General features: G+C 40.9%; 1 protein-coding gene across 3 annotated transcripts in view; it reads left to right on the top strand.

Annotated features, from left to right (window-relative positions):
• Nucleotides 1–12,754, top strand: part of COL15A1 (collagen type XV alpha 1 chain) — a 126,861-nt gene that overhangs the window by 62,698 nt on the left and 51,409 nt on the right. For 2 of the 3 annotated variants that reach the window (XM_016961321.4, XM_016961322.4), the window contains exons 10-11: nt 8,814–8,963; nt 9,373–9,516. In XM_016961321.4, the coding sequence (XP_016816810.3) occupies nt 8,814–8,963; nt 9,373–9,516 (294 nt within the window). The remainder of the gene's footprint in view (nt 1–8,813; nt 8,964–9,372; nt 9,517–12,754) is intronic. The other variant, XM_016961323.4, reaches the window with a different exon arrangement.

The following is a 12,754-nucleotide window of genomic DNA, read 5'->3' as shown; positions in this document are numbered from 1 at the left end:
AACAAAGTGGCTGTCTCCTTCTCCTTCTTCTTCCTCTTCCAGTTGCCCTTTCCTTTCTCCTCCTCTTCTTCTCCACCTCCCCTCCCTTTCCCTGTCTTCCACTTTCTTTAATGTCCAGGCACTTATGACAGAGTGGGAAAGCCAGGGATCAGGTTCTACCAAGTCCTAGCTTAATAGAAACTAGAATTTGACTAGCAGGGTTGTCTGAAAATAGAAGGGCTATCTGTAGAGGTGGTGAGATCCTAGTTACTGGAGGTGTATCAGCTGTAAAGCAAAGAGTATTTGAAACAAGTCTCAGTCAATTTTGGAAGTTTATTTTGCCAGGGTTAAGGATGCACCTGTGACACAGCCTCAGGAGGTCCTGACAACATGTGCCCAAGGTGGTTGGGGCACAGCTTGGTTTTGTGCATTTTAGGGAGACATGAGACATCAATCAATATATGTAAGGTGTACATTGGTTCGGTCCAGAAAGGCAGGACAACTCAAAGTAGGGAGGGGGCTTCCATGTCATAGGTAGATAAGAGACAAACGCTTGCATTCTTTCAAGTTTCTGATTAGCCTTTCCAAAGGAAGCAATCAGATATGCATTTATCTCAGTGAGCAGAGGGATGACTTTGAGTTCTGTCTGTCCTTTGTCTGTAAGGAATTTCCTTAAGGACAAATTGTGAGGGAGGTATGTACCTTTCTTATCTTAGTAGATACCTTTTAAAGGAATAGAATGGGAGGCAGTTTTGCCCTAAGCAATTTCCATTTTCATTTTTCCCTTTGGCTTAGTGATTTTTGGGGTCCTGAGATTTATTTTCCTTTCACATTTCCCCCTTTTCTTTTTAAAATCTTTCAGATAAAGCATTTTAAAGAAAATGAGTCTCTAGTTTCAGGTTTAGTTGATTTCTCATGGCTAGGAGGGTTTATTCCTAGACAGGTAGGTGCCATGTTATTAGGAAAGTTCATTTTTATCAGGCTGTGAAGTCTCATGCCCTACAAGAGAAAATAGCAGGAGGGAGAAAAACAACAAATAAAAAAAGAAGAACAATCCTGGAAAATTGATATAGGTCATATTACTCTGAAGTCCATGCATCAGTAGGCAGGTATGAAAGTGGCTTATTATGTAAATAGGTTGCTGTTATTTTCCTCTGAAGTTTAAGTTGTCTAGCTTCAGTTTGCAGGGCTTTAAGAAAGCATGGCTTAATTTTAGTGATTTCAAAAATGGGGAAAAAATGGAAAAGAAGAAGAAAAAAATTTGAAGACATTATTTTGGAGACTTGTAGCCAGTACAAATTTTAGAATTCAGTCCAAACTGTAGAAAATAATAAAAATGGAAAAACATTAGGCAAGACCAAAATCTAACAACAGGTGTTCTATAGTTTATTTTAAAACATAAGTTTTCTTTTTCCAGTCCCATTTTCACTAAAGAAAAATCATAGGACAATTTCATTTGCAAATTAAGTTTTAGTCTTATTATACTTGGCCTGAGTATTTGCATAAAGTCAGCAAAAATAGTTATTTGCCATATAGGCTCTTCTTTTTTTTTAATTGACTTTGCTGGAGCTTTATTCCATAAAGAATCTCAGATTTGACTTTGAGGCCTTAAGGACAGCCCATGCCTGCAAATACCTGTATTAATTGGGTGAAGGCCTCACCTTGAGGTCTCAAGAAAACTTGGGGCTCCTGGACCTGTCAGAAAGTGGCATTCTTTACTTACCACAGGTCAGAAACCTGTACAGAGATTGTGTAGACAAGGTATGAGGCCAGCTTTCCCAAGGGGCTTTTATTGGCTCTATAAATCAACTTTGGTTCCTTAAAGGAGTCTGTATCTGATAGCATGCCATTCCAGTCAAAACCATGGTAAAATAACCAGTGTCTCCAGTTGTGCTCTGTTACAAAAGAAAACAGATTGTTATCACACTTACACAAATAATTATATTGTAAGTTAAGAATACTCACAACTAATTACCAAATTTTTGGAGAGATCAGGTGGAAATATGCTCCAAATTTTGTTTATATGCGTATATTTTACTCATTTTTTTTTGAGGCTGAGTTTCTCTCTTGTCTCCCAGGCTGGAATGCAGTGGCATGATCTCGGCTCACTGCAACCTCCGCCTCCTGGATTCAAGCGATTCTCATGGCTCAGCCTCCCAAGTAGCTGGGATTACAGGCATGTGCCACCACCCCTGGCTAATTTTTGTATTTTTAGTAGAGATGGGGTTTCACCATGTTGGTCAGGCTGGTCTCAAACTCCTGACCTCAGATGATCCACCTGCCTCAGCCTCCCAAAGTGCTGGGATTACAGGCATGAGCCAGTGCGCCTGGCTACTCAATTGTTAAAAGCTGTAAATAGCTCAAAAGAAAAGTTTTCTTGGCTCTGATAAACAAACAAAAAAAGGATCCGCAATGTTTTAAGCAAAAAGTTATAAAAGGATTTTCAGTCTTCTAAAAGTCCACAGTTAACTCCTGTTCTGCATGTTATTCATGAACATTTCAGCTCTCCATGGGAGCCTTGGAAGTTTTTTCTCTATTCTAACATTACAATCTTCAAAACTTGCATTGAAGAGCACCTATCAGAGTCCTATGCCGATTATAAAACCACCTTTTGAAAGGGATAAAAGCAAAACAACTGTGAATGACAAAAGTGTTGTAACAGTTATAGTTAAAGGCACAATTGACAAGGAAACTTGGTTACTTCTCTGGCATACAGCAATTTTACATAATAATTACTACTGATAAAATATGCTAAAACATATCAGAATCACAGGAATTTCGTACAACTCTGAGCACATACTAATAACACATTTATGTAAATATAATCCAAAGAAAGTTAAACACTGTTTCATATTTGAAAATACTTCCTGTATGATTTTATTATATCAAATAAGCCAAATATGTCTCTTTTGGACTTCAGGGGAATAATAGCTCAGAAGAAAAGCTTTCTTGGTTCTGAAAATCAAAAAATTAATGGGACCTAAGTTAGAATTTGACTTTGGAAATTTTGTCAAATATAAAAAGTATAAAACACTTGATATCACAAAATAGGATCACAGGTCATTGTAAAATAAGTCATTCATTTAGCCAAAGTGATACCTCAAAGAGTTAAAAAAAAAAAAGGCAAAAATATTTATTCTTGGATTGAAGAGATTGATTTCTCAAACAATTAGCCCTAATAAAAACAACAGGAGGCCAATTAAATTTGTTTTTCAAAAATTTTTAAACAATCTATAAAATTTTAATCATCTTGACCATAAGATATAGTTTCCATGCCTTTTTATAAACTTTATAACCTTTATTAAGGAGTGGGTTAATGCTCCGAGAAAACCTTGTTAATCTGACACAGGGGCCGATATGCTGGTCTTGCATCAGCATGCCTTTGACATTAATGGTTAATTTATAGAGAAACTAAACTTATTTTATCTCTCCAAATCTTCCCTTATAATCTCATGTGCCCACCTCTTCTGCAATAGTCTTTGGACCTTGAGGAGTTGAATAGCTTTAATTTTTGGCCCTATGTCTCACGAACAGTTTATTTTGGTTGACATCTTCTACAGGATCTGTAGGTGAGGCTTTAACTGCTGTCAGTGTTTAAGATTTAGCAGGACTTGGTGTCCTTCTTAGACCCAGGAATCAAAGCCCTGTAACTTAATGGCACAAGTACTTTAAAAGCACATACAGAAATGTAGAGCACCTGGTTCTGTCACTGTTCCGGGCGCCACTATGTAACCTGCCATGATCCCTGGTGGACTGAACAAATGGGGGCAAATGTGGGAATAAAAGACAAGAGACAAAAGAGTATATCTGGAAGAAGGGGTCAGGGGAAACTTGCCTCTAGTGGACAAGGGCCCTGAGCTTTACACAGCCCTCCATATTTATTAGGCAAAAGAGACAGTGAGAAGGGGAGTGGAAGAAGGGGTCAGCTGCTCAGTCCAGAGTAGGCTTGCAAGACTGCATTCCTCAAACAACAGGCTCTAGATGTTGCAGTAGATAACCTCGGCACCAGGGAGTGATTGCCTCCAGCAAACCTTCTGTCGGCAGGAACACTTGTGAGTTTGCTCACATCCTGCATTCATGATAAACAGTTTGCTGTTCGATCATATAGCCTCCAGTGGAATGCTGAGTTGGTCACATCCCATGGGCCTTCGGCTCCCTTCACAGAAAGTTATACGGACGTAATAACCTTAATTAAAAAAATATTCTTTTTGTTAATCTGAGTCTTTTCTAAGCAAACTAAAACTTAGTTATAATGACATAGGAATTATTTAGATAAAGTGTAAGATCTGTTTATTAGGCCAGTTACCCAAAGGCAAAAGAAAAGACCTTCTGCAGTGCGACTGCTGTTCTCTATGGGGAATATTATATTGGAAGAAAATACTCCTTTTAGATCTCTAAGATAAAACATTTTTTTTAGCATCAGGCCACAACATTTAGAACCAGAGGAAAAAAAAATCTTACAGGAGCTGAAAATGAGTTGAAGATTAGTTATTATTTCAGGCCTTTTAAAAGGTGAGAGAAAACAGAAAAGAGCAAGATGCAATAAAAGTCGAACTTTGTGTAAAAAAATTATAATGCCTTGTAATTTATTAAGAGTAAAGCAATACCTTAAGAAAATTTTGTAGTTCAAACCAATTCTTTAGTGTATAAGTGGTTTTTTAAAAATCAAAACCCAATCTCTGGAAAGACCATTTTAAATAATTTCCCTTTAATTGTAGACAACTTGCTCATATGAAAGTTTTTTTTTTCATCTGTCTTCTTCTTATGATGTAAACAGACCATTTCTGACATGCTTGGACTTTCTAGTTTTCCTGAGCATCCCTCTTTCTGAAGAAAAAAAAAAAAACAACAAACAGTCATTTTATTCTAGGACAAAATTTACCATAAAAGATCCTTTCTTGTATAAAATTATTTTTCTTTAAGCTTTCTTACCAAAATTACCTCTTTATTTCTATAACTTTCTTTACATCTCTCTCATTTCCTGATTCCCTTCACCTTGTTTTATACATAACCTTTAAATAAGCTTTGAATGAGAAAAAAATTATTCACCTTTTAAAAAAAACACTTTTTTTAGAAAGAATGTTTTCTTACAATATATTTTTTAATTGGAAAATACCCAACTAATGAAATATCTATTATTTAATTTAACTTTAGATTCTAAATTATGACATTTGTCTGTAAGTATTTATCCCATTACATTTACCTAATTATTTTTAATACTGTACCTAGATTACTGTATTTATGAAAACTGCAATAGTCATTATTTAAAGTTATTTCTCTGCCAACCATTTTATAGCCTGTGAATTTCTGGTGTTTACCTAAGTAGAACCTTAAGATTAAATATATGGTTATTTTACTAAATCAAGATTTAGCTATTTTCATTAAACTAATGTTCTTGTCTTATTTATCAGACAGTACACAAGCAAAGGTTATCCTGTTTTGGGCTGAGTTTATAGTTTTGTAACTCTTATGCCAAATTTTGACACCTTATAGTATTTGGCAGGGATAAGTATGAAATTGCTTGATCAACAAATGCAAACAAAAATGTATGCTGGCAATTCTTAAGACATTTCTAATATTGCTTTACCAGTAATTTTAAAGCTAGCTTATTAAAGACTTAAGTCATGTGAACTTGAAAAGCATTTGGGTTTATCGTTTAATTTATGAGTACTCTTTAAGCCAATGTCATACCTTATAGCGAAAAGCACAACAAAATATGTGTATGTACACATAAACACACACATACATACTCATACAACCAAAAATCCTGTAGCTTTAACTTCAGAACTCTAGCCATGAAATATTAATACAAACACATTGTCCTGCAGAAACAATAACAAAAATAAATGTATGATGCAAACAGTGGATTTTATCTCAGGAGAAATGTAACAGCAGACTTAAAGCAGGCAGAGGCAGAGAAGAAAGCAGAGAGATAGAGAACTTAGGAACTTTATAGTTGCAGATTGACTTTTGGGCTCTGAATTTTTCTTGCTGTAATTGTGCATGAAAATGCCCTATATGTCCATTTTACAAAAAAACTTGCAAGAAGAGGCACCATAAAACCAACAGAGTGCCTGAAAGAGGGTCATTCTCCTTGTTTTTCCTTATTCTTAGATTATTTGTTTCCCACCTTTTTTTTTTTTTTTTTTTGAGACGGAGTCTCCCTCTATTGCCCAGGCTGGAATGCAATGGTACAATTTCGGCTCACTGCAACCTCCACCTCCTGGGTTCAAGTGATTCTCCTGCCTCAGCGTCTTGAGTAGCTGGGACTACAGGTGCATGCCACCATGCCCGGCTAGTTTTTTTGTATTTTTAGTAGAGACAGGGTTTCACCATATTGGCCAGGCTGGTCTTGAACTCCTGACTTCATGATCCCTCCCAAAGTGCTGAGACTACAGGCATGAACCACCGTGCCCGGCCTTTTTTATTTATTTATTTTTTATTTTAAGGGACGAACTGAGCTGTGGCCTAGCATTTTAGTGGAGTGTGTCAAAGTGTGCTGGTTGTGGGTGAGACTCTACAGTGTGTCACCACTGAGCCATTTCCACCCTCTTACGTGTCTCAGTTTCTCTCTGTGTAGTTCTAGCACCTCCAAGAGGCTCAAAATCAAAATGCAAAGTGACCAGCTCCTATATGCCCTTCCTGAATGAGGCTTTTTAAACTAATTTTGTTGGGGGTTCCCTGTAGGGTTGCTGCATGTCATGGGGGGGGTCAACCCCCCAGACACTCCCACTTGCCCTCCAGTCACCCAGGGGCACCTTTCAGCTAGGAGGAGCAAAATGCCCTTTCTCTTTGAAGCTGAGGAAACTCATTCTCCCATTTATCTGTGAAAACAATAGTTCAGTTCCTCATGCAAAATGCTCACACTAGCCAATGGAGATTAATTTCAGGAGGAAAGGCGATGGAGAAGACACCCTTTAGAATGTACCTCTGAACTAGAATTAGGGTCCTAAACAATAACTTCCTAGGAGAAAAAAATAAAAACAGCTAAGACCTCTTCCTGTAAATTGTCCTCAGCCACCTCTAACTTTGTACTCTCATCCACCATTATACGCACCAAGGTCAAATCCTCTCCCAGTATAAGGTAATCTCTGGTACCCCCAAAAGCCAAAGAGGTCAGGTCTTACAATACATTAGAGCAGAGCTTTAGACCTAAGAAGAATCTGCTCATGACTCTTGAAACTCCACAGAGAAAATGGAACACCCCAAAAAGGGGCGGGTGGTGCCTTTGTTCTGAATACTTTAAGGGGTTTGAGTCATTAGAAGCCTCCTCTAGGTTTTTATTGGTACTAAAGATAGTGAAGGGGGAAGGAGGTATAGGGCGGAAGAAAAGTAAACGAAAGAAAAAAAGTTTTTAAGACAGGAAGCAAGGATAGCAAACGTGCATGTTGTGTTTTTTTCCCCCTCTCTTGCAGCTGTGAGAAATTTTAGCCAATTCAGAGAGGTCTTGTTACCCATAATTTAGAATTCTCATTCAGATTTGATCAAGTCAGGTAGAGCTGGTCAAATCTGATGGGAGAAAGACCAGAACAACAACCAAAAAAACCCTAACAACATGATTACTGAGCACTTTAATAGTAAGGAGAAATTAGGAACAGCTGGTTGTTAATCTTAACTTCAGCCACGACAAAACCCCAATTCAGCTACTTACCAGAGATAGGTCTTAGGCAGAAGATTGCTCTCTACCACACTAGAAGCAGGAAAGGATTTAAACTTGCCTTCCCTGTTAGAAATGAGCTCAAACTCCAGAAAGGAGTTAGGTGCCTTCCATCATCCTAGAAGCAAGAAAACTTGCATTCCTTGTTAGAAGCAAGTAAGACTCCAAAAAAAGAATTGTACAGCAAAATAAACTTTAGATCTTGACCAAATTTTGGGAGATCAGGGATTCTCTGGAGGGGAGGCTCCTAGGCCTCAGCAAATTGTCCTATTGGTTTGAACCATAAAGAAAGCTCGAGCTGGTATCAAGCACCAATATGAGATTTGTCAAAGGTCAGTGGCACCTCCACTCAGAATCCCTTCTTGGTTGCCAAAATGTGAACCCCAAATATCTGAGACAGGTCTCAGGAAAGTTAGGTAGTTTATTTTGCAAAGGTCAAGGACACGCCCGTGACACAGCCTCAGGAGATCCTGACAACATGTGCCCAAGGTGGTTGGAGCACAGCTTGGTTTTATGCATTTTAGGGAGACATGAGACATCAATCAATATATATAAGGTGTACATTTGTGCTGTCCAGAAATGCAGGACAACTCAAAGTGGGGAGGGGGCTTCCATGTCATAGGTAGATAAAAGACAAATGGTTGCATTCTTTTGAGTTTCTGATTAGCCTTTCCAAAGGAAGCAATCGGATATGCATTTATTTCCGTGAGCAGAGGGGTGACTTTGAGTTCTGTCTGTCCTTTGTCTGCAAGGAATTTCTTTATGGGCAAATTATTAGGGAAGTATGTAGCTTTTCTTATCTTAGTAGCTATCTTTTTAAGGGCTAGAATGGGAGACAGGTTTGCCCTAAGGAGTTCCCAGCTTGATTTTTTTTTCCCCTTTGGCTTATTGATTTGGGGATCCTGAGATTTATTTTCCTTTCACAAAGCTAAGGCCAGAGAAGTGCTTAGCAGAGATGTGCTAGAGGGGACTCTGGGGTGGGTGGGAGGATTCCCTGAAAGGTACGTTCTAATGCTGGAGCTCCAGGCGAAGGTGTGGTCCTGGAGGAGCAAAGGAAAGGGAATCATGGAGCCTCCAGTTATCTGAGGCTTTAGCGCTTTCCACCCCCCAGCCTCACACCCACTGAACCAGGGGCATGGGCGAAGGGGCACAGCTCCTCATGCCAATTTCATTTCAGGGTCCAAGCAGTGAAGACAGTTTAACAACAGCTGCAGCTGCAACCGAAGTGTCCCTCAGTACTTTTGAGGATGAGGAAGCCAGTGGGGTCCCCACAGATGGCCTGGCTCCCCTCACAGCCACCATGGCCCCTGAGCAGGCAGTCACTTCTGTAAGTGTCATCTGGTGTCCTCTCTGGCTCACAGGGGAGAGACAGGTCTGCATCATGCGACAACAGCCATCCTTGGCCTTGGCAGGGGCACCTGTAGCTTGGTTATGAGCACATGTCTGGGTGGGCAGCTGCTGGAAGGAGGCAGGACACAATGCTGGAGTGTAGCAGCGGCCACAGCCCTGCTCCCTCCTAGCCTTGCCCAAGAATTTACTCAGAGATGAGTGGTCCACAGTTGGCACTGAGGCTTAGAAGAGATGCATATTTCAGAAGGGGTGTGCTGGGGGTAACGATGATCGTAGGTAAGAACGTGCTTTGAAACTGGGCTGGCACCACAGAAACGACTGTTACAACTCCCTGGCAGCCTCATGAGCGAGGTGAGGTGGTGCCTTAATGCTGGTTTTGTTTTCAGGGTCCTGGTGATGAAGAAGACTTGGCAGCAGCCACAACAGAGGAGCCCCTCATCACAGCTGGGGGTGAAGAGTCCGGCAGCCCTCCCCCTGATGGGCCACCGCTGCCCCTGCCCACAGTGGCTCCTGAAAGATGGGTCACTCCAGTAAGTGGCATAGAGCTGTAAGATTTGACTTGGCAGACCTTACAGGGGAGAGAAAGAAAGGCCAGAGTTGTGGGAGGGGCTGGCCCCCAGCTTTCTCAGAGGTAGGTTTTCACGTTGGTTTGCAAATTTGGGCATTTGAGGAGCTTTAACCTGGGGAACACTTGAGGAAACTCCAGCTCATAGAGAAAAAGCAAGAGATTAAAATCAAGGGGACCTAGCTTTGTGTCCCAAACTGATCTTTGGATTGAAATGAGATCTAACAGTCAGTGTTCTTCTGGGGACAAAGCTGACAGTAAGACGTGGCGGGTCTGTAGAGGGGATGAGAGCATCAGTGCTGTGTGTGTGTTGGGGGGTGACCTCCAAGTCCCTGCCAACATGAGTTTTTATGACTCTTGGCTACAACTGTGTGACCTTAAGCAAATCCGTTGATTTCTTTGGTCCTCCATTTCCTCATCTGTGAAAATGAGTGGCTGCAAGGCCAAGTCAGAGAATGAATGCAGGTTGGAGAACGTTTACAAAGCTCTGTACACACACCTGGGGTTGTCACCACTTAAGGACTATAACTGTGTCTCTTAGAAATAGGAAACCCAAACCTGGCCCTCAGCTTGGGCTTGTGTGAAGAGGGACTGCTCTTCCAATGTGAACACATTTTTAAAGCAAAATATCTCCTTGGTGACCAGCATTGGCTCATCAGTTCCCCAAACACCACTTGGTCGTGCACACTTTGAAAGCCACCACTCAAGCTACAGTCATGTGGCCCATTGGCCACGGTGCGGCAGGACTGACCTGTGAGGGGAGGGGCTGTGGGACGGGAGATCAGGACAGCCCCCTGAGGTCCTGAATGCCCCTTGTTCCGGGGCCTTCTATAGCGGTTATCATGCTGCTTCCTGTCTCTTTAGAGTTGTCTTGCATTCATTCGTTGATTCACTCATTGACTGGACACATAGCGGCTCTGGGCCCTCAGTCAGGACACTTGTAGATAGAGATGAATGTGACCTCACTCCTGTCCCCAACAAATTCACAATCAAGCGGCAGGAAATAAGCCATCTGAACTGACATTGATTAATCACTCTGTGCTCCAAGTTTACCTGATTCTCTTTACCACACTCCTCTTCAGTATGAGGTGAATGGGAGATAAGATGTGGAGAGGTAAAGTCACCTGCCACTGTTGCCTGCCTCTGAGAGGTAGAGCTGGGATTTGAACCTGCATGCTGGCCTGCAAAGCTGGAGCTCTTGAGCTTCACCCAGCTGAAGTCCTCATCCATGAGAGTGTGGTGTGGTGGGAAGATCCTGGACTGGGGGCTAGGAGTTCGAGGTTCTGCTTCCAGAGATGCCGCTGACTTGTTGTAGGCCCTGGGCCTCCTTGTCATCATCTATAAAAGGAAAAAAGGTGAAGAACAACTCTGGTTTTTAACTCTGGTCACACATTAGAGATGGCTGGGAAGCTTAAAACAATGCAGGTGTCTGAGTCCAGTGCTAGACCAAGTAACTGAGACACTGGGGCTGGGGCTTTGGGCTTGCAGGGCATCTAGTGGGCAGCCAGCTCTGGATTGACCCGCTCATGCACTGTGACTTCCCAAACAATGTCCCCCTGCTCTTCTGCACCTCACCCCAAGGTATACACAAAGCACCAAGTTCAAATCTCCCTAGTGATGCCACATCGGGCACAGATAGAGCCGGTTCTCCTGTTTCTTTCTCTTTTTAAGTTTTTATTATTGAAAACCTAAAAATGTCACAAAGGAGCTTAGACAAAGGAGCTTAGAATAGTATAATTAACCCCCACATACCCATCGTTCAGTTTGGATAATTATCAACACTGACAATCTTGCTTCATCTGTTCCACCTCCTACCACCATCTTTTTTGGAGGGAAGGGGAATACTGGAGTATTCAAAAATCAACCCCAAACATCCTGTCATTTATTTAACTGGTAAATAATTCAGTGTGTACGGCTGATAGAGTGATCTGGTACCTTTGTTTTGGTCATAGCCATAGTATCACGATGCATCTAACAAAATTAGCAGGGGTTCCTTCGTATTATCTAATACCCTGGCTATTTTGTTTTAAAATACCTCTTTCCAGTTTGTTTGAATCTGAATCCAAACAAGGTCTACACATTGCATTTGGTTGATACGTCTCTTAAGTGTCTCTTAATCTCTAATTGTCTCCCACCTTCTTTTTCCCTTTTGCCATTAATCTGTTGAAGAAACTGGGTCAGTTTCTTCCTTAGACCCTTGATGTTTTCAGCTTTGAGAAGTCAGTCTGGTAAGGCTGGCTGTGCTCATGGGAGTGTGAGAGTTACTGCTCCTGGGAAGCTCTTTGTCCACATATATTAACAATCATAAGAGCGCATATTGCTGACCCAGAAAGTTCTCTTCTAGGAATTGATTCTAGTGGAGATAGTCTGATAGCCTTTGTTGTTGCCGCTTTTTAAAAAAAGGCTTTGTTTACAAGGATGCTAATCTCAGTGTTTAATAGAGAAAAATTGGGCATAATTTAATTAGCCAACAATAGAAGATTAATTGAATTAAAGTATATTCAAACAATGGAACATTATGTAGCTAATAAAATTATACCTGTTAGAAATATTTAATGATGGGGGAAATGCTTAGCATATAATGTTAAGTGAAAGAAGCTGGTTGTAAACCTGAGTATATTGTGTGGTTAACTGTTTAAAAATACACACATGCAAAAACACTAGAAGGAAATAACCTCTGTAAATGTTGGCAGCTGTTGCCTCAAAGTGGTGGAACTGTGGAAGGTTGTTAGGTTTTTAATACATTGTGGTTTAATACATTTTCTACTATGGTGGCTTACAATTTTTATGATAGATTTTTTAAAGCTCTGAGAAGGAAGAGAGAGAGAGACAGACAGACACAGAGAGAGTTAGAGATAGAATGAGAGAGAGAAACGGAGACATGGTTGATGTCTGATGAAGACATTCCTGCTAAGTCCCCACGTTAGGGATCTGCAATGAACTCAGATGAATGCCCCGATTCCTGAGCAGAGTCTAAAAGCACAAGATTGTCAAGAAGGCACCCACCTTGGGATATCTCTAGGATCAGTTTTTTTGTTTCTGTTTTTGTTTTCTTGAGACAGGGCCTCACTCTCTTGCCCAGACTAGAGTGCAGTGGCGTGATCTCGGCTTACTGCAACCTCCGCCTCTTAGGCTCAAGCGATTCTCCTGCCTCAGCCTGCAGAGTAGCTGGGATTACAGACAGGCATGTGCCGCTACTACCC

Source organism: Pan troglodytes, chromosome 11, assembly GCF_028858775.2.
Source record: "Pan troglodytes isolate AG18354 chromosome 11, NHGRI_mPanTro3-v2.0_pri, whole genome shotgun sequence".
Taxonomy (NCBI): Eukaryota; Metazoa; Chordata; class Mammalia; order Primates; family Hominidae; genus Pan; species Pan troglodytes.
This window is presented reverse-complemented; position numbering and strand designations above follow the sequence as displayed.